At 38.0% G+C, this 25,587-nt stretch overlaps 1 protein-coding gene across 4 annotated transcripts in view; it reads right to left on the bottom strand.

Annotated features, from left to right (window-relative positions):
* LOC127626970 (protein TANC2-like) overlaps window positions 1–25,587 on the bottom strand; it is a 248,763-nt gene that overhangs the window by 93,530 nt on the left and 129,646 nt on the right. For all 4 annotated transcript variants that reach the window (XM_052103139.1, XM_052103140.1, XM_052103141.1 and 1 more), the window contains exons 3-4: window positions 20,117–20,188; window positions 17,388–17,579 (exon numbers count right to left, since the gene is read on the bottom strand). In XM_052103139.1, the coding sequence (XP_051959099.1) occupies window positions 17,388–17,579; window positions 20,117–20,188 (264 nt within the window). The remainder of the gene's footprint in view (window positions 1–17,387; window positions 17,580–20,116; window positions 20,189–25,587) is intronic.

The raw sequence follows: 25,587 nt of genomic DNA, 5'->3' as shown, positions 1-25,587 counted from the left end.
GCTAATTGTTTTTTTTTTTGCCTAAAACATCTCCTCATGATATTTGGTTCAGTTTTTTGTTTTCTGAACAAATGACTTAGGACATTATTTTAGGAAGGTGACGATATGCTAAATGTGCATTCGACTCATATCTTCGAAAGGAATATGATGGTTTTGCTTGAGGAAAAAAATGAAATTGATGTCTATATTCACAAAAATTTGTAATTCTCAAATCACAGATCTATGTGTAACCAGTCCTGCTCAACCCGCTCCGAAATGGATTCAAACCGGCCTCTCCGACATGGGAGGTGAACATGCTAACAATGAGGCTAAAGGCTACAGCTCTGAGTGTCAGTCACTAGTGCGCCTTTTAAGGCTAGGGGAGTGAGGTTTACATACTGCACAGCTACCTACCAGCTGGCTCCTGTTACACTCAAACCCCCTAAACCTCACTCCCATAAGGGTCATGGCACCATTGTACCAAGTCCTGCTCGACTCACTCCAAATGGGATTTGAACTGGCATCTCCGGCATGGGAGGTGGGCGCGCTAAAGAGGAGGCTAAAGGCTGCAGCCCTTAGCGTCAGTCGCTAGTGCGCCTCTTGAGACCAGGGGAGTGAACAGTACCAGCTGGCTCCTGTTACATATGCATCACATCACATTGTATTTGGACTCTGGAGCATTGTTTTAATCAGGAGCACCTTCTGTACTAATGTTTAATGAAGTTACAAGCAAAAACACTACAAAAAGACATCTGTTTACAACATATAAACCTTCCTTTTTGGTACTCGCCGATACCGATACCTGTTTTTTTTTTTTTTGGGTCAGTTTATGTCAGTTTGATCATCAAAATAGTGACTAAATAAATAAATGTATTTAAACTGTAATCAAATGAACATAATATTGTATTACTTTATAATTTATAATAGTGCTTTTATTCAGATCCTCACAGTTATTTTTGTCAAATAAAAGTGCTACACAACAGAGCATCACAGATGTTAGATTCTGCATAAAAATAAGATAATAATTTATGATTTATTATTAATGTTCCGTATTTTTTCCATTTAAATAGAGCTTTTATTTTGGCGAAAGTTTTTATTTTTGAGTGAAGTACTTTCTGTTTCTGTGTGTTTTTGACAGTAGCTTCTCACCTCCGGAAAAGCAGTGTGATTATTATACCGCAAAAGGCTGCTACTTCATTAAATAAATATGTAGTCTGTATGTGCTGCACACTACATAGGGAATTAGCGATCTGCTCACTGTCGTCTGCTTCAAACAAAGCACGCAATTCTCATGATGGTGTTTTAGAGCTCCACGGTAGCTTCACGTTTACATTCAAACGTTCTTAAAACAAGATCTATTTACACTGAAGCGTGCAGCACATGCAAATAATATATTTACTCATTAAATTGCAGCCTTTGCAGTTTATTAATCATAACAGGACAAAATATGATAAAAATTTGTGTGCTGAATGTTTACGCAATGACATTCATACATCAGATGGTATCAGTTTTTGGTATCGGAGCAGGAGTACATGAGCGCGGTACGGGATGCGATTCCTATGCCAGTATAGGTATCAAGACATCCCTAATAAATATTCTGTGTTTTTTCCTCGATTCATATTTGGTATGTGAGTGACACAATATTTGTTGTATTCTATTCAGTAACTTTCCAAAATGTAAGGTGTGATGACAGCAATGAGGCAAAAAAGTACCTCAGTCCCAATACCTCAGTCATTCAAATGCTCCCAAACAGCCGATTTAAGTCACTTTTTTGGTAGATATGTGTCTAGTAGATTGAAATCCCTCTGTTCTATTTTAGAGTTCATGTGTAGCCTCAGTTTTATGTGAATTTAAAGTTCAAGTGCAATCCACGATACCTGGCCAAGCACCACGCGGACACCATCTGTAACCATAGAAATAGCAGCACCAGTGCTCGAATTGAGGTGTGGCTAGGGGGTGGGGGGCCCATAAGACATAAAAAATAGACCTGTAAATCTTTTTATTTTAGTAAAGATAAAAATGACATCTCTCTTATAACATAGCCCAGACTGAAAATACATATTTTTTTTATTCTTGATCTTTGCTTCAATCCGCTCACACTAAACACATATCAATCCACTACTATTTTGCTATTGTTGTGTTTGACAACCGTGAGAAGATGCACTGATAAACGCTATCTTTGTAGGGTGGTGTTTTGGAAAGAGGGGGCATGTCTAATTCAGCGGCTCAGTCTTGTGGAAGTTCCAGAACAGCAACTTTAAAATGAAACCATATAATTGCAACATATCAAGTGTGTAGTAAATAATCATATTTCATAAGTTATGAAAACTAAATATATCAAATTTATCAGCAAATTAAAAAGCACCTGTTCCCATTCTATCACTCACTCCAGATTGGGGCCGGCACGGCTGGGGATGAAGGCGATTTGGGGCGTACAGCGGGCTCGGTTTCGCCGGGTAAATCCCCATGAAAAGAGGGTTCCATCAAGTGGGTTGGGGACCTGCAAGCGTTCTCTGTCATCTTCACCTGCCTGGAGTTCGTTCCGGCACATACTCAAGTTATCCTGAGACCGCGACCGGGCTAAGTGCCCAAGGTTCCTACGACCCCCTTCAGGGACCAGGTTGTGAACCTGCAAGCAAGCTGCCCTGGGAGGAGGCAGACCCAGCCTTTTCATTGCTGTGTTGGGTACGTGCTTTGCATATCTTTTTCGACCGCACGCAGAGCTCTAGGTGTTTTGAGCAGCTCTTTGTCTGCTTCGGCGGATGGCAGAAAGGGAACGCCGTCTCCTAACTGAGGCTGCCCGCTGGGTCGTTGACGTCATCTCTCTGGCCTACCAGTCCCAGGCTGTGCAAGCCCCCTTGCGGGTTCGAGCGCACTCAACGAGAAATGTGGCATCCTCGTGGGCACTGGCCAACGGTACCTCCCTAGCAGACATCTGCAGAACAGCGGGCTGGGCAACACCCAACACCTTTGCGAGATTCTACAATCGCAGGGTTGAGTCGGTTTTGTCCCGTGATTTGTCAGGTCCGAACCGAAAGTAATCTGTAATACGGAACAGCCGACTGGGCGTTCCGCTTGCACCTTGCGCCCATTACCAAAGTGATCCAGTGTGCCTTCTCTCCCAGGTTAGCCACTAATCTTTCGCTTCCTGGATGATTCTTCCTCCCTAGCCTTCTGGCCTGTGAATTTAGTGGAGGAATTTGCGAACAGACCCACTACGAGCCGAAAGTGCTCTGTACTGGGGTAGTGCTCCACAGGCTTAATTCCCTCTTCAGGCAACTCCCTGTGAGGTTTTTTCTGCGGTACGGTCCCCCTGCCAGGCGGACCCACGTCTTCCTTGGGTAGTCCCTCTGCCCCCAGTCGCTGTGTTTGTAGAGCTCCTCCCACGTCAGGTAGGACCTGCTACCGCGCCGCTCCCACGTGTGGCCTGACAACCCACGTGGTGTATTGGCCACATATCACCTCTGACTTGTCTGGGCAGGATGTGGCCTCCGCAGGGTCTTTTCCCCCTGAAAGAATAGGATCGAGAAAGACCACCTTCACCAATGCATTTCATAGTGTTAAGATAGCCCCAGCCGCTTTACACTCTATGCAAGGACATAGAGAGAGAAAAGGCCGCGGCTGCCAGGCTTGCTCCCATGCTGTTCCCCCTCAGGGGTGCTGGGAACCTAAGGTCTGTATACGACACCTTTTCTGGGGGCATTGGGGAGGGTTACGTGAGGCCGATACAGTTGCTTCTAGCATGCAGCAGCCTGCTTGCACCTGTGTCAGCAGTTCGTGTAACACGGTCTAGTGCATGGTGCTTTTGAACGGGACCCCTTGTGTCACTTCATTCGACACAACGTTGAGTGAGTGACAGAAGGGGAACATCATGGTTACTTTTGTAACCTCCGTTCCCTGAGGAAGGGAACGAGACTTTGTGTCCCTTCTGCCATGGCAATGGACCTACCACTGTAAATGGCCGTACCTTATTCTCGGCTCAAACAAAAACCACCCGCTTCCCTTTATACCGTATGTCCAGGGGCGGGACATACAAATTCTGTCTGCCAATTTCTCATTGGCCTTTTCTCAAGTTCAGAGGTACACGAGGCTCCCAAGGATGACCCCTTGTGTCACTTCATTCGACACAACGAATCCTCCCTCAGGGAACGGAGGTTACAACAGTAACCGTGAAGTTCAGAGTTGGTTATCTTGCCTATATGCATTGTATAGTCAAGCTTCTAAACTTTAAATCGGCACCCATTTTGTGTTGGTCAAGCAAATAGTTAAATTATTATTATTTTTTTTCAGCACAGAGAGTCAAAAGTATGGCAAAATATTTAATTATTATATTACTAAAGTGACTCAAGTATAAATAATATGTTCATAAACTTTGGTGAACTCGTTTTTAATGCTACAATAATTATTAAATACTTATGAATGCACAAATTTATTTGGTTTATTTATGAAATGTATAATTATTTCATTATTTCATGAAGGCATTTTCTCTCAATACACTAGCATTTTGGCCGTGTACTCGCTGAACGAAGCAGATGTACCAACGCAGAACTATAAATGCAAACCAACTACGCAGAGCTTACGCAGGTTCGTAGGTTTGATGCAGAAACTGGCCTTTAGTCAGTGTGGATGCCTGAAATTTGAGGAGAGTGAAGTGAGGCTGTGAGGGACAAGTGTGCAGTCGGTTCAATTGGTTGTACAGTCTAAAGGTCAACACATCTCATTTTCACAACCCATGTTTTCCATTTTTTTGACCAATTGAATTTGTTTGGAAAGATGTATCTTCAATGTTTCATCAGCTGAACAATCGACACCAAAGTACACTGTAGTACAACATATTGAATGGACTGTACATGTATACCTCACTTCTATCCCTTATACCTCACTTCTGTCCCTCTACCCCTTGTTTTCATTTATGTGAAATTAAAAAAGGCATCCACTCTGACTAAGATCCATTGGTGTCAAATATAGCAGAAAAGTTATATGGGTATGGAACAACATGAGGATGTACCAATGATACCAGAGTTAACATTTTTGTGTGAACTGTCCCTTAAAATGGTAACTTAAAAACCTGAGGCTGTTTGTTCTATTTAGTTGGGTTTATTCTACTTCTCACAATGAGTTTTTAGTGATCTAATGATGCCTAGAGATCATTAGTGACTCTTGCTGCTCTCGCTAATGTTCTATTTGAGATGATACAGTAGCGATCTTGTTCTTAATTCAAACTTGATAGACATCAGAGCACTTGAGCAATGGGTTGCTTTAATGACAAATGAGTCATTTAAAATGATATCTGTTAAATTCTATATTTTTAGATTTTCATAGAGAACAGAACTGTTTTTATATTTATGAATTGGTAGCAACTTTTATCCAGAGACTTACAGTGCATTCAGGGTAGGGCTGGGCGAAATATTGAATATTCACAATACAGTGTATTTACGCTGATTTTGTTGGCGATGTGAATAATAAAATTTTTTCAGTATGATGATGATTTTAATGCGCTTTTTATTTGGCCATTATATTTATTTTCTAGTTTTGTAACTTGCACTATTGCACAAATATGTTCACGGAAGTCACTGCTTGCCATTTTTTTTTTAATGTTTTAGTAAAAATAAGTGTAATTAAATATTGTTGTTTATTGCAATGTGTTGTTATATGGGTTCTTATAAATGAAAATGATTAAACATAATTCTTCCTTGTGTTCATTTTGTGAAAAAAGTAAGGTAAATATTCTTTATCGTATTTGAATTAAATATTTTGAATACCAAATACCAAATATTTTGTTTGGTTGAAATGATGGTTCCTCTGAATGAAAAAAAAAAAAAAAACTTTTATTAAGCCAATATATTATATACAGTAGATGCTGTATATAATATATATATATATATATATATATATATATATATATATATATATATATATGAAAAATATTGATATCATTTTCTAGCTATACTGTATGCCCAGCCTTAATTCAAGGCATTAATTTATTAGTATCCCCCCTCTCCCCATAATCAAACCCACAACATTGCCCTTGCTGGAGTTGGGCATACAATTAAATTAGAAATAAATATTAAAGATCAAGAAGATTAAATGCTTCAGTGAATCGTACAAATTTATCAGTCTGGTCAAAATCTGCCTTGAATGCTAGTAAGTGATCTGTCCTGAATTTATCTATCTTTTCGACAGCCTCCATTTCACTGGCTGCACTATATTTGTTCTGTTTAAACGGACAAAGATTGATGGGTTTAATATCACTCCATGTCTCTGTCCTCTGAATGTCAAGCAGCAGTCCTGCATGATAAACGCTGCACTGTTTTCTGTGCTGTATGCTATGGCATACTAAATAGTGCACTGAGCTGCATATGTGCAAAAAAAAAGCAAATAACAAAACAAAACAAAAACAATATAAAATACTGGGTCTGTCATTTGATCTCAAATTTAAGAGGATATCAATTATGGTTGGGGACAGCTGAATGTCCCCTTTCATTGCAAGTGTTAATTTCGGCAAAAATATGGGACAACCCGGCTAATACAGGACAGTTGGCAACCCTTATCCTAACCTATCATCAGCCTTTGAATCTTTGATAAAAGAGCTCTTCAATTCCAATTATTCACATAAGGAACAATAATGTACAGTAATACACTGATTTAGACCTACATTCATAACAATAAATGCTGATTCTACCTTCTAAGAGGAAACAACGTCATCATTGTCTGCAACCTTTTGCCTTTTTTTTTTTTTTTTTTTAGCTCTTTCTCATTTTATAGCCATCTCTTTACCATTTAGACCAACTAGCTCCCCAACCCTCTTCACCGGAGTACAGTTCCATGCAGTAAATGTCACATTTCCATTTAGCTGGACAAATGACTGAGGTGGGGGAAGGGGGTGTAGTTAGGAAGTGATTTGGAAAAGCCACAGGAGAAGGAGGTTGAACATGAGGAAAGACAAGCTTTCATGTCATGCCTTTCTGAGATGGACCCTGACCTCCCGACAGGGTTCCCGCACTGTTTGACAAATTAATTCCAATGAATTTTACATGACTTTTCCATATTGCAATTGCTTAATCAGTATTTTTTACTTGTTGACCTGTATACATATCTAAATATTCTTAAAAAAAAAAAGGAGATACATTTATTTGAAAGGTAAAAATAAGACTTCGTTTTAAGCATCAATCCAAAACAATTTAAAGGGGTTTATGCATTTCCAAAAATCATTTAGATAAGGATGTACAAGTGTTACTCAACACAAGCGCAAATCAAGCCAATGAGTATTTTAGACCATAACTAGAAAAAGGTGAATTCGTTATAGAAATTTCCACAACTTTTATGATTTTATTAAATAAAAATAAAAATTCTGTCATAATTTATACAACCTGATGTTGTTCCAAACCATCTAGTTCCTTGATTTTTTTCTAATGTGGAACACGAAAGGACAAATTTTAATAAGTAACTTGTCTGTCTTTACAATGGCAATTTACAGTGACTCAATTTAAAGCTCAAAAAGGGACTCAAAAGTATTTATCATAGTAGTGCTCATGAACGTGCAATGAACATCAAGATTTTCAAAACGATCGGATCAGGTGTCGCTAAAAACGCAAACAGTTTGGCAAAGTTATCCAAAGAAATAGCTAACTGAATCACTGTCATGAAATCAGCCTGTTAGGATGTCTTAGCAGGCAGTCCTGCTGTCATGGAAACTGGGAATGAGGCTTCGTAGCCGCTAGCTAGCAGCTAGCTATCCAACTAATATGATATTGTTGTGTACTGAGCAAGACAACACTGACAATGCAATACAGCTATCGACTGAACACAACAACTCTGACATCAACATCATTGCTGTTTATTTACGCACAATTAAGTTGAAAGTTTTTTCATGATCCATAGCGATGTAACAGGCAAGAAAGTGTTTCTTCTTCAAGTGATGTTTATTTGCGGTTAGCAATCCAGCTTTGGGTGCATTACTGCCACCTACTGAGTTGGCGTGTGGAGCGTCACAAGAAAGTATTTTGACGCTCCACATCAAAGATGTCACACAATTTATGTAGGATTAAATTATAAACTAAGTGTTCTTTAAAGGTAGCTTACCCTCTGGAGTTTACTTGTAAAGAAACAAGTCATGCTTAATTCATTCTTGAGGTCTAACAAAGGTGCAAAGTTATTTTCTCTGATGAAGCCCCCTTCCGACTGTTTGGGACATCTGGAAAATCGATAGTCCGGAGAAGAAAAGGTGAACGCTACCATGAGTCCTGTGTCATGTCAACAGTGAAGCATCCTGAGACACTCCATGTGTGGGGTTGCTTTTCATCCAAGGGAGTGGGCTCTCTCACAATTCTGCCTAAAACACTGCCATGAATAAAGAAAGGTATCAAAACGTCCTGCAACTTATCCCAATGATCCAGGAGCAATTTGGTGATGATCTGTGCATTTTCCAGCATGATGGAGCACCATGTAACAAGGCCAGAGTGGAAGTGGCTCGGAGATCATTACATTGAAATTTTGGATCCATGGCCAGGCAAATCCCCGGATCTTAATCCCATAGAGAACCTGTGGTCAATCCTCAAAAGGCGAGTGGACAAGCAGAAGCCCAGAAATTGTGATCAACTCTGAGCACTAATAAGGCAAGAATGGATCGCCATCAGTCAGGATTTGGCCCAGAAGCTGATATCCAGTATTCCAGAGCGAATTTGAGAGATTATGAAGAAAAAGGGTCAACACTGTAAATATTGACTCTTTGCATAATTTTATTGTTTTTGCCAATAAAAGCCTTTAAAACTTATGAAATGATTATCATTGTTTTCCAGTATACCACAGAAACATGTGAAAAAAATAATCTACAAATACTGAAGCAGCAAACTTTGCAAAACACAAAATGTATGTCACTGCCAATACTTTTGGCCACGGCTGTACTTCATAGATGGAGAGAGAACCACTTGTTTTCTCAAAAAGGGTAACTGAGAATAGAAAGCCTGCGCTTTGTTGTAAGGGCTAGTCATAGCAGTGTAATTGTGGTATGGATTGAGGAGAAAAAGTGGATGCACATTGACAGCGGAGGATGTGGTGGTATAATGATGGAAAATTTACATTTTCCATAGGGATCCATTGGGATGGCAATAATGGTACAGATTGTGTAGTTAATTTGGAATTGGAAAAGGAGGGGATGTGAGGATTGAAAAGCAGGAGGAGTGATTCTTCTGATACAACCCCAGAGATCAACGAGCTAAAGCTGCATTCACAAAAGACCAGGGGCTTACAAGCTTTCGATTCAATTCCGATTCTATATTGATTCATATTGGTATATTTCAGTTGTAATGTCCCTTTTGCTTACATATGAAAGAAATTCTCTCCCAGCTAACGTACTAATTATTCAGTGGACCTTCTAACTAGTTAAATCTAAGAAAATCTACATTTTACTAATCAAATTTATTTGTTTTTCATAATTTATTCATAATTTTGGTCAAATTTTAGCTTTTTAAAAATTAACAAATCCATGTTTTTCATCAATAAATATTATCTTGCATATTTTATATTTTGTTACATGTTTACTGTTTAATTGCAGTAAACAATTTTTGAGTTTTTGAGTTCTGAAATGTCATGAAGCGCGAATGCCGATTACTTTACGCCATTCAAGGGATTTAGAGAAAGCGGGTTAACACACTCAGGTTTCTCCCGGAAAAATTGCTTACGTGGACATGTAAACACATAAGCGGCATTCTGCCAACATTGCTCAGAAAGGCACCTCTGCACGACCTCCTGAACTTCCACACAGAGTTAAAGCAGACTTCTCTTTGAAAGGTTTCCAAAACACCATCAGATTTGCACGACTCGAATACTAACACATTTCATCTTAATCCAGGAACATTCTACACAGTCACAGTACTTTACCGATTTAGCCTTCTAAAATTTACAGAATGCATTTAAGTCCACGATTTATACAATACCTAGGCTTGCTAGGGAATTCTGAAAATTGCTTTCAACTGTGGTAACTTGTATAACTGAAAAAATAATGATTATAGCCTGATGTACCTCTTTAAAATGTGTGTAATGTTTTATCCATATTGTATAAACAAGGAATTAACCAGTATGATTTGTAATCAGGGATTTTCATGTTTTGTTACCTACTCGTACAAATATTAATGAAGGAATATCAAATTTGATATGCAAACGCTCGCTTAGTTACATGGAGGAAGCTGATGATAACGAATATCATGTCTCTTGTAGATATAAAAGTTCATACACTATTTTTGAGCGGGAAATTTGTAAGAATCTGAAACAAAGGACCATAAATCAACTGTCGGAAAAGACAGCCCAATTGACCATGTGACTCTGAAAAGTTACTTCTGATTGGCGCAGGACACCTTAGGGGATGCGGCCAATTTCAGTTAAAATGTTTCCAAACAGGAAGAACACTCTTTCTTCAGTCTCTATTCTCTTCTGTCATCTCTTCTGTCATCTCTTCTGTCATCTCTCCTGCTCCGCTGACTGCTCACACTTCGCTCTGACTCTTCCCTCGTGGTCACCTCTGGATCTCGTCGGAACCCGATCCACGCCATGTGAGGTACAAGGAAGTGTCCCGAGAAATCTCGTCACTCTCTACAGTTCACACACCCATGAGAAGGCCTCACTTCAAATCCAACCTCATCATTCATACAGACAATATATCTCTTCGATCTTACAGAGGTCCAAAACATAGACGAAACAGACTTTCGACCAAGAGCCAAGATACACAAAGAATGCAATGAAACACCACTACACGCAAATACATCTCCAATATTGGGCTCAAAGTGCTGGTGTATTTATTAAATAAGTTGGGTAATCCAATAGCAAATAGAAATAGACTCAAATAAGGTTAAATGGTTCATAAAGCATTGTCAACAGACTCCATAAAGTTCATTTTCACTGTATTTGTTACGACAGAAGAAGGGAAGACAAGAAGGCTGGATCCAGATGTGGTTAGAGGTTTTAATGAAATTATAAATAAAATACAAAACAGGTAGACACGGGAACAAATCAAAACATCCACGATGGGAAACTGAAATAAACAGGAGCAAACATTAACACGGGTGAGGCACAGGATCAAAACACATACCACGACATACATGCCAACTACATTTAACGATCGACAAAGATTGTGGAACAAACAGGGTTTAAATGCACAGGGAGAGTGATGATCAAACGGGACACAGGTGAGAACAATGAGTGACTGCTGGCAGTGATGAGTGCAGGGAACTCTGGGAAGTGTAGTTTTATGACAAAGACTAGTGAAACACGGGGCAGACAACAAGGAAACGTGACAAGAAATGTGCTAGGTGACATGTGAAAACAAGAAACACGGGCAGACAACAAGAGATCGTGACAGTATTAATCATTTATTTCACATTCTGTCACTCTTTTCACCAACCTGTCTCATGTATATATGTGTTAGATTAGATTTATGTTTAGAATAGCAATAAAGTTTGTCTGTATTCAAAGATGAATGACTGTGGTATATTCTGATAAATAATCTCATCCCTGTTTCTAAAAGATTTGGCTTCAAACCTGTACCTAAATACGTGTGATATTATTTTCATTAAGCCATGAGAATAATATCACTCCAATAAGTGAATTAATCATAATTTACTTATTAAAGCTAATTCCTTTCAGTAGAAATTGTGAGCAGATACAACTATACGTTGTATTACGATTTTAATGGTGGAGAATTTATTCAGACAAATAATCTAGTTATTTGTCATTTATCTAATTTATAATGGTTGTCGAACGCGACTAATTCCGTTACACATTTCATTATCTAATAAGGTACAATAAGGACAGTTTAATTTAGTTCATAGCTCACATATTTCAAGACCCTAAATTCCCTTCTAAATTCAGCATACCAAATATCCTTACATATATAATGGTGTGAGAATGAGGGCACATTAAAGTTCCCTTCTAAATGTTGCACACTAAATATCTTACAGCCGCTTGCTTATACAGTGCATGTAAACTGCAACACTGCTTTCTCGCAATAAGCCGCTTTCTGGTGTCCACGTGAACATAGTCACTGTTGAGTAAACATTTACCAGCCAGTGGCTAATCATAGAAAATTTAGTTGAATAGCATGAAATGTGGTTGAAATATAAGCGATTTTCTCTAATTGTAGAAGAGGGTTGCGCGTAGAGCAAAAGATCCATTTTGGGATTAAAGAATTGATATCAAGATCTTTTAAACGAGGAAAAACTATATTTTTACCCAGACCTAGTTGAACTTTTTTTCAACTTTTTCTAAAAAGGTCATACATCTAACATTACTCATTTGTATTGTATATAGTAATACAAATTGAATATTTTCCGGATAGAATTTTGGCTTTAGAACACTGACAATATAAACAGAAATTCTTTAATTTTCCAAAAAACATGTCTTTATAATTTTTCAAGTCAACGATAACGAAGACGAGATGGAAAAAGGTGCCTCATGACGATAGTTAAAGGATTTTATTAAAGCACACTTTTGATGAGATGAGACAAAAATTATACTTTAAGATATTAACAGTGCAAGATATAAACAAAAGAATAAACATCAAGAGAATCTGCATATAGAAGATATAAGATATGGAATCATCTAATCCATTAAACCAGAATGTTGGGGATTTCTCCACTTGAGCTGTGTGAGTTGAAAACGCTAACACCAGCAAAATTAACCGCTTTAACACCTCATTCAAATGCATCCTATTTACAGTATACATGCGTTAACTACTATATCCATTTCTTTTAATTTGTCTAAATGTTTCAATATTTAAAGTTTGGTCTGTTACAGTTTGACACTTTTTCGTAAAACTGACAAAAATGTATGAATATGACATGACAAAATACTGACTAAATTTATGACTAAAACGAAAAACTGTGAAAAAATGTACACTGGACACAGTATAAACGAGTATTTATACAGTACCAAAAATATAAAGCTGCCATTATATTTTATAAAGGGGGTCCCTTGCAAGGGGATCATCATATTTTGGGGTCCATCCCCTGTATCAAAAAGTAAATTTTCCCATGTTTAAAACCTAGTGTGACACCCTGCTGAGCTATCAACAAGTTGTCTCTCAAATGCATGCTGGGCCAGCCCTATTTACAATTACCTTACCAGCGATACTCCACTGAGAAGTGACAAATTGTTCTCGATAAATGACACAAACAGCCTTATTACATCTCAATAAATCAACTAAGACACATTGGGGTGGCATATATCTGACTTTGTAGCACTCAAAAGTGAATTAAGTGCTTCCCTGCAAGTGTCCACAGAAGTTAATTGACGTTTCCGATATGCACACAAGAGAAATGTGAATCAATCTATGAAAACAAAGGACTAGTGACATTTTTAATCAAGAACTGGTGGTTCTTCAGGGGTTGCACACCTTCACTAGTCACTCAGGCTGAACTGATGGACGAGGGGCTGCATCGGACCTCCCGCCTCGCCCTGGGAGGCTTAAATCAGGATGTGATTGATCCGGTAAAAAGGTCAATGCGCTCTTGCTGGGCTTTGTTCAAATCTGAACGTGAAGAGATAGATACAATCTGCCATTTTCTCCTCTCTGCAACTCAGTAATAGCAGACAAATGGAATAAGAGAGATAAAGAAGAAGAACAACAAAAGGAAAAGGGAGGAGAGCAAAAGAGGATGGATGAGATGTAGAATTGCACTTGAGGTAGCCAATCCGACTCAAGGTTTGATGTGTTGTGCATTCTGAGATGCTATTCTGCTCACTACAATTGTACAGAGTGGTTATCTGAGTTACTGTAGCCTTTCTGTCAGCTCGAACCAGTCTGGCCATTCTCAGTTGACCTCTCATCAACAAGGCATTTCTGTTCACAGAACTGCCGCCCACTGGATGTTTTTTGTTTTTGGCAACATTCTGAGTAACCTCTAGAGACTGTTGTGCATGTAAATCCCAGGAGATCAGCAGTTACAGAAATACTCAAACCAGCCCGTCCGGCACCAACAATCATGCCACTGTCGAAATCACTGAGATCACATTTTTCCCCCATTCTGATGGTTGATGTGAACATTAACTGAAGCTCCTGACCTGTATATGTATGATTTTATACACTGCACTGCTGCCACACAATTGCATGAATAAGCACGTGTTCCTAATAAAGTGCTCAGTGAGTGTATATTGACACTGATTTGTGATAAATACCTTTGTTTTAAATACAATCTGAAGTAAAATAGACATCTTCCACAACTTGGCCTAGTCTCCCTGAGAATAAAACATTTACTCTGTTATTTTAAAAAGTCTTTATACAGTCATTTGAGCAAACTGGAACTGCTTAGATGGATCTCTCGACCGAGCTGACCAAAGCAGAGGGGAACAGATTCAAATCCATCCTTTATAACATAAGACCTTTCATCTTATAGTTTCATATCACAGAGGACTTGGTTTTCTTTAATCTTTCCTAAAGATCTTCCTTTGAGTGATATCGCTGTTTAATTCTTTTTTTGGTCAATATGGTACATTTCTCTTTCTGTAATAACAGACAGAGCCTAAACGCAAAAGCAACACCTGATTAGGTTCTCATAAATATGCAGAAATGCATAAAGAACAGAGGATGAAAGGGCACTCATAAAGAGGCCTGACTTTCATTAGCGGAGATGAGAAGCTTCGCAGCGCTGCTTACACTGGAGAATTACAAATCAGCCACCAAGAAAACACGGTAATTAATGTTGGAAGAGAACCACTACACCCTTAAATTGGTAAAATTACTTTTCTGTTTCTCCTAAATAAGGTTTAGATGATTCTCTAACCATTCATCTTATAGATGACTTCATGGAATTGCATTTACAGTAAAGTGAAAGTTTAATGCTGCCATCACTTACTCACCCTCATGTTGTTCCAAACCCACATGACTCTCATTCTTCATACTGACAATTTAAGTTATCATTTTACTTCTATTGCTTCTTTTTCTTCCATATAACAGAAATGAATGTTGACTGAGGCTGTCAGTCCCAAATGAAACATTTTGCTTAACATTTCTCTATTAGTGTTTCACAGAATATAGAAAGAAATGAGGGTCTTCATTAGAAGATTTTTCATTATTGGATTAACAATGACTTTAAGAGTCTAAAAATATGCTTTTGATGTTATGGAACAAGTATGTGTGGGTGCGAGAGCGTTATCGTTTTCCCTTCCCCCCTTTCAGTTTTAAACAAATGATGGTCCTGCCATTTTGTTTTCTGTAAACTAGCCAAATTCTGATCCCAAACTCTGAAACGAATCATCCAAACTGAAAGAAAGTGAACCTTAAATCATATAGCAGTAAGGCACATTATCATCACAAAGAGCAGTAAAAGAACCATTTCGTGACTCATATGAATGAACAACATGCTGTCCTTTTCAGTACATCTTCACAAATGCACTTGAATTCACTGCAGACGAAAGTTTAAGAGTATAATTTCTTATACACGAATTTGAGATTCATACCAAGGACAATATAATTTTTTTTTTCGTCTAGACTAACTTTCAGACACCTTCATGTCTGATAAACCTCTGCAAACTGTAGGGGCATTCTTTATACAAAAAAGAATGTGGTAAGAAGGTTGAGGGGTTTCCACACACACGGAAAATCCATATAATAATAAACAAAAAAGGTAGCTGATGATAAAATAACGCAATGGATTTTTATCCAGAGTTAAGTTTAAAAATACAACAAAAAAACATGCTTTAGTGCTTAACATGAGTTAAGGCACTAGATATCAAGAACTAACAATGAACAATATATTTTTACAGCATTTATGCTAGTTAATAAAAATACAATATTAACATTTACAACTTTACATTTTTTATTTAAATGTATTATTTTTTATTGAAATGAACATTATTAATAAATGCTGTAAATCTATTGTTCATGGTCCTTTAATGTTAACTAATGTTGTTAGCAAATGTTATTACATCGCTCTCTGGAATACTCCATTCTGATTGGTCAATAGCGCCATCTAGAGTATCAACCGCCCCTCCGGTGATTAAAACATATCAGAGCGGTTATCCGGGTATTGCATATCATCTTTAATATTTCTCATATCACTCTCTAAAAGTAAGCTAATAAAATAATTTGAACTAAAATCAATGTTTTATGTCCATTTATTTATTCATTTGGCAAGTAGTCTTGTAATAAGCTGGATAATGAGCAGTCAGACGGTCATTATTTAACAGAACTCTGATGCAAACCGTAGGTGCAAATCGACTGTTAAGCGATTTCTTCTCACATAATAAAATAATTTCATGTCAGTTTTTTTATTTATTTAGTTTGTAGCTGTGTAATAGGCAGGATAATGTAATCAACCGGTTGTTATCGCAAAATAAACCACTTCAGTGTGATACAAGATCACCCTATCTGAGGTTATTTTGCAATAACATTCAGTTGACCGTGCATTATCCATTACTTAACAAATGGAACCATTTTGTAAAGTGTTACAAATAAAAGCTATCCACACATAATTTGTAAGTATTAAATGAAACAACAGTCAAAAGTCATAAATTTAGATTCAAAACCATTTCATGTCCATAAAGCATGATCAAAACCCAAATTTTTATAATGCACAATAAATAAATAAATCAACAATTAATTTAATATATGAAACTTAGACTCAACAAAGGCATTTAATCTTAAATAGCTCCAACACAAAAATGACTCATGTGCACACATTCATAAAACAAAACAAAAATAACAACATGAAGATATTTAATACAGACAAACAAGCATCAACGTCAAATCTGTTCATATGAATAGACATGTAGGCTATCTGTTAGGGTGCATTAAGAGTAAAGTCTAGAGAGTATAGAGTCTATTCCCGTGTTCAGCCTCAACAGAAATATGAAACTGGTACACCCTAGTGGACACATCCAACCCCAGCAATATACTGGCACAGCAGCAATATAGCACATCATCCTTTTGTCTCTCTGCACATACACAATTTTGTGTATGCATATTGCCTGGCCATAAAAGCAACAAGTGACAAAACCCATCTCTATAGGGGTGTTCACACTGACATTAATTTGGTTGGAAAGTCTCTGTGCTGCATTTGTATGAATTAACTCAAGTTACCAGAAATTGTTAACTATTACTGAAAATTAAGCAATTCAGGTTGTTTTGTTGCTCCAACTCTCTATCAGTGTGAACACCCCTTTCCATGTAACTCTTACCAGCTGTGACCATGACATTTTGACAGTCAATTGGTTTCTATTATGCAGCATACTTCTGAAAAGCTGTGTCCACCGTGAAATCTAATTGGTCCAAAATTCTGCAACCCAAAACTGTACATTGAACATAAAATAGTTCAAGTTTATCAAGTTGAACTTGATAAAATAGCTTCTCATTGGCAATGATTCTGTCACTTTACATCACACGTGGCATCATAGTTTCACGTTAAGTGTCCCATCTGTACCTGTGGTTGTGACGAAGACCTTCCTCATGGGCGGCAGTCTTGAGCTGACGATCTGGTGGGTGAGTAGAGGCGATGAGGGGAGAGAGCGAGATGACCCCTCCATCATATGAATGTGCTGCAACCCCTCAGCCATGGAGATGGGAGGTATTGCGTAGTCAGCCTCAAAGGCACAGTCACTGTCTATACTGCCACCTACAGAATTGGAGCAATACATGAAACAAATGAAAGTATTAATGGGTATGATTACAGTAGGGCATGTTTTCAGCACACAAATTAAAACTTGTTGGTACAGAATAATAGGTATGTGTTTAAGAAAATAAAACAAAATGTGTATTCTATAAAGAACTGACAACGTTTCTCCCAAATTTCAAATAAAAATATGGTCATTTAGAGCATTTATGTGCAGAAAATGACAACTGATCAAAATAACAGTTTTCAGACCTCGAATAATGCAAAGAAAACAAGATCATATTCATTTTTAAACAACACAATACTAATGTTTTAACTTAGGAAAAGTTCAGAAATCAATATTTGATGGAATAACCCTGATTTTCAATCACAGTTTTCATGCGTCTTGGCGTGCTCTCTACCAGTCTTTCACATCGCTGTTGGGTGTTTGCCCAATTCCAGCCTTGACACCAGGAAGCACACTAGTATTTCTTCTCTACACTGGCTTCCAGTTAAATATAGAATTCAATTTAAGGTGCTTTTGATTGTTTTTAAGGGTCTGCATGGCCTTGCACCTGATTACATTTTGGAAATTCTATATCAATATCAAACCACTAGACCACTAAGATCTTAAGATTTTGTTTAAAATCTAAAGGGGATCGTGCCATCTCTGTTGCAGCCCCTCGAATTTGGAATAGTTTGCCTCTTCACATTAGATCCTGTGGTAGAATTGAGTCTTTTAAGTTTCAGTTAAAGACTCATCTTCACTAACAATGGAGGAGTTATGGAGGAGCACTGGATCAAGATCCTGTCATGGCCAGCCCAATCTCTAGACCTGAACCCCATTGAAAACCTCTGGAATGTAATCAAGAGGAAGATGAATGGCCACAAGCCATCAAACAAAGCCGAGCTGCTTGAATTTTTGCGCCAGGAGTGGCATAAAGTCACTCAACAGCAATGTGAAAGACTAAGTAATAAACTTTATAAACTGAAAACTGTTTGCCTCCACAGATTACAGCCAACAAAAGCTAAATATGTACTTACTTAGTGCACCTTTAAATATTACCATTTAAATATATACAAAAATATATTTTTAATAATGAATTTGCAGAACAAATAACCTTTAAATTAGAACACAGCAGATATGTGTAACACAGTTGAATGTTATTTTTTTGTATATCAGGGCTGTATATGAATGTTATAATCTCTGCATGACTTTGTTGTCCATCCAAAACAAAATGCCTGAGGGGCAAAATGTACACGTGCCCACACAGATGCAGAGTAGAGCACATCATGGTACTCTTCTGAATTATTGAACATGTCAATCCAAGTACAATATCAACAACATGCTATTAAAGTCTAAAGGCTATAAAGACATCCTAAACTTTCGGTCACCTTGTATGGACATCCATGTTATGCCAAAATGTAAGATTATTATTAAAATCCTCCCCTTCGGTGCAGCTCTAAAATCTCAGGGTGTCACCTCACTCCCTAGTTCTCTAGTATATCTCTCAGTACATCATGAACATTAATTCAGACACTGGAAGGGGGTTGATCCAATGAACATTGGGACGTTGATGACTCAAAAATCTACTATGAAATGATTACGAGGTGACACATTAAAGGGATAGTTCACCCCAAAAAAAGTTTTTTTGAAAAACATTCTCAGCTCTGTAGGTCCATACAATGCAAGTGAATGGTGACCAAAACTTTGATTATCCAGAAAGCACATAAAGGTAGCATAAAAGTAATCCATGCCACTCCATTGGTTAAATCCATGTGTTCTGAAATGGTACGATAAGTGTGGGTGAGAAAAAAAAATCAATATTTAAGTTCTTTTAACTACAAATCTCCACTTTTAATTTCAAATTCTTATTTTGTTTTTGCCGATTCACATTCTTTGTGCATATCGCCATTTACTGGGCAGGAAGGAGAAATTATATTTAAAAAAAAAAAAAAAAAGACTTAAATATTGATCTGTTTCTCACACATACCTATCATATCACTCCTGAAGACATGGATTTAATCACTGGAGTCATATCAATTACATTAATGCTGTCTTTAAATGCTTTTTGGACCTTTACATTTCTGGCCACCATTCACCTGCACTGTATGGACCTACACAGTTGAGATATTGTTCTAAAAATATTAATTTATGTTCAACAGAAAAAATAAAGTCATACACAGCTGGGATGGTATGAGGGCGAGTAACTGATGAGATAATTTGTATTATCTCATCTGTATTTGGGTGAACTATCCCTTTACAAATCTGCTGGTATTAGTCAACCGCATCACTGTATAAAAGACACCATCTTGCCTATTCTATATACTGTAGATGTTAAAATGTACAGTGCTATTATGAAAGAGAATTTACACAATTAAACAATTAAAAATACAAAGGGGTGCCTTTTTAACCTTCTAAAAATTGGGAATTGTTTTGGGAATGATGGTGATTGATAGATGATGGAGTTATTTTAAAACAAAGAATTAGTATGAGACAAGGACATGGATAGTTTCTAAAAGATATGGCAACCAAAAGACAGAGCTGAATCATATCTTACCTTGTCCAGTGAAGTTGTGCAGGGGATCCAGGCTGGAAGTCGGTAGATCGAATGTTTCCTCGTTCCCTCCATCTGCAGAGGAAGTACGAGAGAAAGAGCAGAGCGAGTGAGCACGAGGAGGTGGAGTGGGGCCAGCTTGAGTCCATTCCAGCAAACACACTAAGTTGGCATCCAGTAACCAGGTTCTAGTGTGCAAAACCCCCAGTAGAGTGCTCGCGCAAAGACCCTAGACGTTCTTCCGCCGAGAGGGCGACTTGCCCCTCAAGGTGGCAAAGTGTGGGAATAAGGGAAGTCGCCATTTCTTTATCTTCCCCATAATCACTCAGTGAACAAACATGACTCCATCAAAACTTAAATGTTTGTCCTCTACAAACTGGTAGGCATGCACAGGAAGTGATAAGCTCCAAAAGTACAGCGTAGTTAAGTCAATGGAAGTGTGGCATTGTGCAGGAAACAGCGAAGCTGTTGTAGACTGCTCCACTTTTGTGGTTTGGCGTAGAGGAAGGCAGAGCTGGAGAGAAAATACAGTAGCCTACTGTACATGATGGATTAGCATTGAGCTAACAATAGCAGGATCAATTACTTTTGACCCCAGGGTACTGGAGAGAATGGTCCTGGCCTATTAGGACAGGAGTATGGTTCATCAATGGGCATTAGCTTCATCCCTGTAGAACAGACCTCTTTATAGATCTTGATCAGTGGCGACACAAAACAAGCGTATCATATAGGGGATCTCATAAGAAGACTGCTATCATTAAGTGGAACAACAAAAACATGGGCAAGGTCTTGGTAATGGTACTTTTATTCTCTGGATTGGCAAGAAATGGAAGGTGAAACAGTCATGTTTTGAATCCCCCAGTGTGTTTATAAGTAGATTATTATTTGCAGGAATTACAAACCTACTAAAAAAAAGCCTATGGTGGTTAGCAGGTTAGGTTGGTCTGTTTTTATGGTTTAAGAGGTGTTCTGGGCCCTTTTCAAGTGGTCAAGCTGAGAGACAAGCTGACTGACCACCAGTACCAGATAGACACCAGCTTGGGAGACCAGCTGGACCAGCTTAAACCAGCTAAATCCAGCAAACAACTTAAAGGAATATTCCAGGTTCAATAAAAGTTAAGCTCATTCGACAGCATTTGTGGCATAATGTTGATTACCACAAAAATGTATTTTGACTTGTCCCTCCTTTTCTTAAATAAATTGAAAACCGAACTTACAGTGAGGCACTTACAATGGAAGTGAATGGTGCCAAATTATTTTTAGGGTTTTAAGGCAGAAATGTGAAGCTTATAATTTTGTAAAAGCTCTTACATTGATTCTTCTGTTAAAACTCATGTATTATTTGAGCTCTAAAATTATATTGTTATTTTAACAGTCATTTTAGGATTTGTTGACATTACATCATCATGCAACAAAGTTGTAAAATTGACAATAACTTTACACAGAAAAGATTAGTAAGTGATTTTATCACACTAAAATCATGTTAACATGCATACTGTTTAGAACTCGTGGCTATATTTTTGGAACAGCGAGTATTTTAATGTTTCCGTATTGGCTCCATTCACTTCCATTGTTAAGAGCCTCGCTGAGACCCAGACTTTTGCTTTTTTTTTTTAAGAAAAGGAGGGGAAAGTCCTGTTTTGTTGGTCAACCAGCTGGTCTCCCAACCTGACCAGTGACAAGTGCCCAAACCACTCTTAAACCATCAAAACAAACCAGCCAGTTAAAAAACAGCTTGGCTAGGTAATCAATCTAAGAACAGCAAACCACATTTAATTTATTATTTTTTTAGCAGAGAAATTAAAATATTAATTTGAAAGTAAATAAATATAAATCCAACACACAGTGCCCACAGTGGGTGAAATGATCAACCTAAATCAATTCTTGAATATTACATGCCTGAGGGTCAAGCAATGCAACATGGCATACATGTGCAATGTAGGTCAGTGTTTGCTTGGCTAACAACAACAACAACCTTGTTTCCCAGTGTCCAGACGTGAGTTTGAATCGCAAATGAATGTCTTCTACAACTAAGTAACCACAGAGTGAAGCCCACAGAAAGGCTTGGACATTTCTCAACACAGAACATTTGATTAACCGATGCTAAATTAGCTTCAGCCATTATGTGAACATTGGTGATTGCTTTCTCCCATTCTCTTAAGGAAATTGCTGTCCTGTTACAGCACATCAAACAGGAATTTACTGTCACGACAATCAATTTTCCATTAAGAAGCGAGCACAGGAGGTGAGAGGGTGAGACAAAGACATACATTTATTTTAATTACACCAAGGAAATAATACAAGAATTGTTGCAGTAGTATATACAATCAGAGCTGATTCCTCTAGCTTCAAAAACCCCTTAATACAATCATCACTACCCAAAAGGCCCAGAAGATCATGGGGTATATGAGGTTTGTTTTAAATTACTTTCACATAGCCTGACTTTTCACTATCAGCATAAAGTCTGGTCCATACTGCAGGTTGGGTTGCCACTTTTGAAGTTGTAAAATACGGGACGGCATCAGACAGGCTTACATACGGGACAAGTCGCTTCCCGTATTGATTTGATACATGTCACATCATTTCATCAATAAATACGGGACAATCGCATATTTTACCGGATGGGCAACGACCCTAATTGAAGTTTATTGTGGCCAAGAACCACCCACTTAGACATGAAGACACGGAGGGCGGGGCCGGGTCGTGATTATACACACCCGGTCCCTTATCAGGCTAATTAAGCCTCCAAGAGGGATAAAGGCCGACTGTAGAGGATAGTGCGGGAGAGAGAGATAGTTTAGAGACATGTCCGTCATGTGTGTGTTTGTGTCTTCTGGTTAAGTTTATTGTTAAAATATTATTTATATTGAAAATCTGGTTCTCGCTTCCTCCTTTCCATTGAACTTCTTATATATATATATATATATATATATCTGCTGATTTATCGATTATCGCCATATCACACCACATTAGCAATCGGCATCAGCAAAGTCCACTATCGGTCGACTTCAAGAAAATATATTTTAATTTTGTTTCAGTTTTTCCAATTTGTTCTTATTTAAGTTAGCGAATATTTTGTCTTTTTTTATTTTTTATAAAGATTATAACACTGGCTTAGACTAGTTTGGGATTTAGTGTGAGCACTAAAAACTAAACTGTATAATTCCCACTGAGTATCGCGTACAAAATCACTTCACAGTGGTTATATGATCCACTCATTATGCTGAGATTTATGCCCTGGGTTTTGTTCTTAACACATACTGCAGATCTTTATGTGCTTGTATCTTTCACTACAGAAGAACAGATTACATGCAATATGATCACTGGGGGCTACATGATTCCCACAGGAGTGATTTGCATTATGTCTTTGGTTGAGTGAGTTTCATTATGTATCTACACTGTAGAACAGGAAATCAAGATAATTTCTAATGCTTACTCAAGGCCATAAGATTTTAAAGTGCTCATGCAGTGTGCAGCTAATTACTTCTATCTAAAACACATTTTGAAATAACAAAATATTAAGTTTCTTCCATTCTGTCCATATTAACTGTGTGCTTAAATATGTGAACATACAGAATACTTCGCTGTTTAAAAGCAAAAAAGCTACTGAGTAGACCCACTTTAAAGTGAACAGATGTACTCGAATAAATCACCACCTTTAGAGCGATAACAGAGACATCTGTTAAAAGAAGAGGATATACATGGGGGGGCTAATTGAAGTTTATCCTGGCCAAGAACCACCCACTTAGACATGAAGACACTGTCTGGCCGACAAAACTGAAACTAAAATTAATCCTTGGTAATTTTTAGTTTATTGCGGCTAGTTTTGGAGTCATGAAATATTAGAGGTAGACCAATATTTCAGTTTTTGATGGATTAATCGGTGCCAATAGTTGCTTTTTATCAACTACCGATTATTGGCAAAAAATGTATGCCGATAGTTTTGTATTCCTCATTATGTTATTCCTCATCAATAAACTTAATCTAGTGAAATTAAAAAAAGATAAAGATCCCCCATTTAGCCTTAACAGACTGTAGGGGCAAGTGCTGTTAGCGAGCACCTATGAAGGCCGGAACGGTACACAAGGGGGTGGGTGGCCAGCACCACGCCCGACCACCTTTGTCTCCCCAGTGGTGATGTTTTACACACCGCACCAGGTACTCATTTTAGGCTGAGTCGACCTATGGGAGGCCTGGGACCAGTTCAGATAATCATCACTGGTGTTAGCCATGAGCGGGAATCGAACTCAGGTCGCCAGGTTCAGAAGCAGGCCAACTGCTACACTACCGCTCCACACACACACACACACACACACACACACACACACACACACACACACACACACACACACACACACACACACACACACACACACACACACACACACACACACACACACACACACACACACACACACACACACACACACACACACACACACACACACACACACACACACACACACACACACACACACACACACACACACACACACACACACACACACGCTTGTGTTTCCATGTTTTATGGGGACTTTCCATAGACATAATGGTTTTTATACTGTACAAACTCTATATTCTATCCCCTAAACCTAACCCTACCCCTAAACCTAACCCTCACAGAAAACTTTCTGCATTTTTACCTTTTCAAAAAACATAATTTAGTATGATTTATAAGCTGTTTTCCTCATGGGGACCGACAAAATGTCCCCATTAGGTCAAAAATTTCGGGTTTTACTATCCTTATGGGGACATTTGGTCCCCATAAAGTGATAAATACACGCTCACACATACACACACACACACACACACACACACACACACACACACACACACACACACACACACACACACACACACACACACACACACACACACAATTTATGGAAGCATAGGTAAAGAAACTGTTTTATGTAGTAAAATTAGCCATTTTTTGTAGGTATTATTATGCAGCAATTAGTTCCGGCATTTCAAGATGATGCTGATATTTAGTTTTAACAGCTCTGGGAAGCTTCACTATAGACCCTTTTCTGCCTTAATTAGCAGCATAATCCTAGAAAACTTTTTAAACATTTTAAATGTTTACTTTTTTGTGTAAATTCATAACATTATTATTAATCATGTATTTCCCTGGGATTAGTTAAATAATAATAATTACCACAGCTGTGATGAGGTTTATAATACAGCTGCTGAGGGAGTAACAGTACTCACTTTTAAAAATGTTGTTGTTGTTGTCCTAAACTTGTAAGCATGTAATTCTAGTTCTGTTCAAGCCTCCAAAAAGTCTCATTTCATTCCACTAGATGGCGGCAAGTTCTAGAAAATATAAATTTAGTTTTTCTCTATCACATTTCATCACAAAATGCTGATCTGAAATGTAGGTGGCGCTCTAACGCATTTTTGTCCTTCACAGATGTGCTCATCCATGGACATTCAGTCTAATTTTCAACTCATGCACCACCACCACTGTTTCA

Source organism: Xyrauchen texanus, chromosome 33 (assembly GCF_025860055.1).
Source record: "Xyrauchen texanus isolate HMW12.3.18 chromosome 33, RBS_HiC_50CHRs, whole genome shotgun sequence".
NCBI classification, from domain to species: domain Eukaryota; kingdom Metazoa; phylum Chordata; class Actinopteri; order Cypriniformes; family Catostomidae; genus Xyrauchen; species Xyrauchen texanus.
Note: the sequence above shows the minus strand (reverse complement) of the source record. Positions and strands in the feature narration are given on the sequence as shown.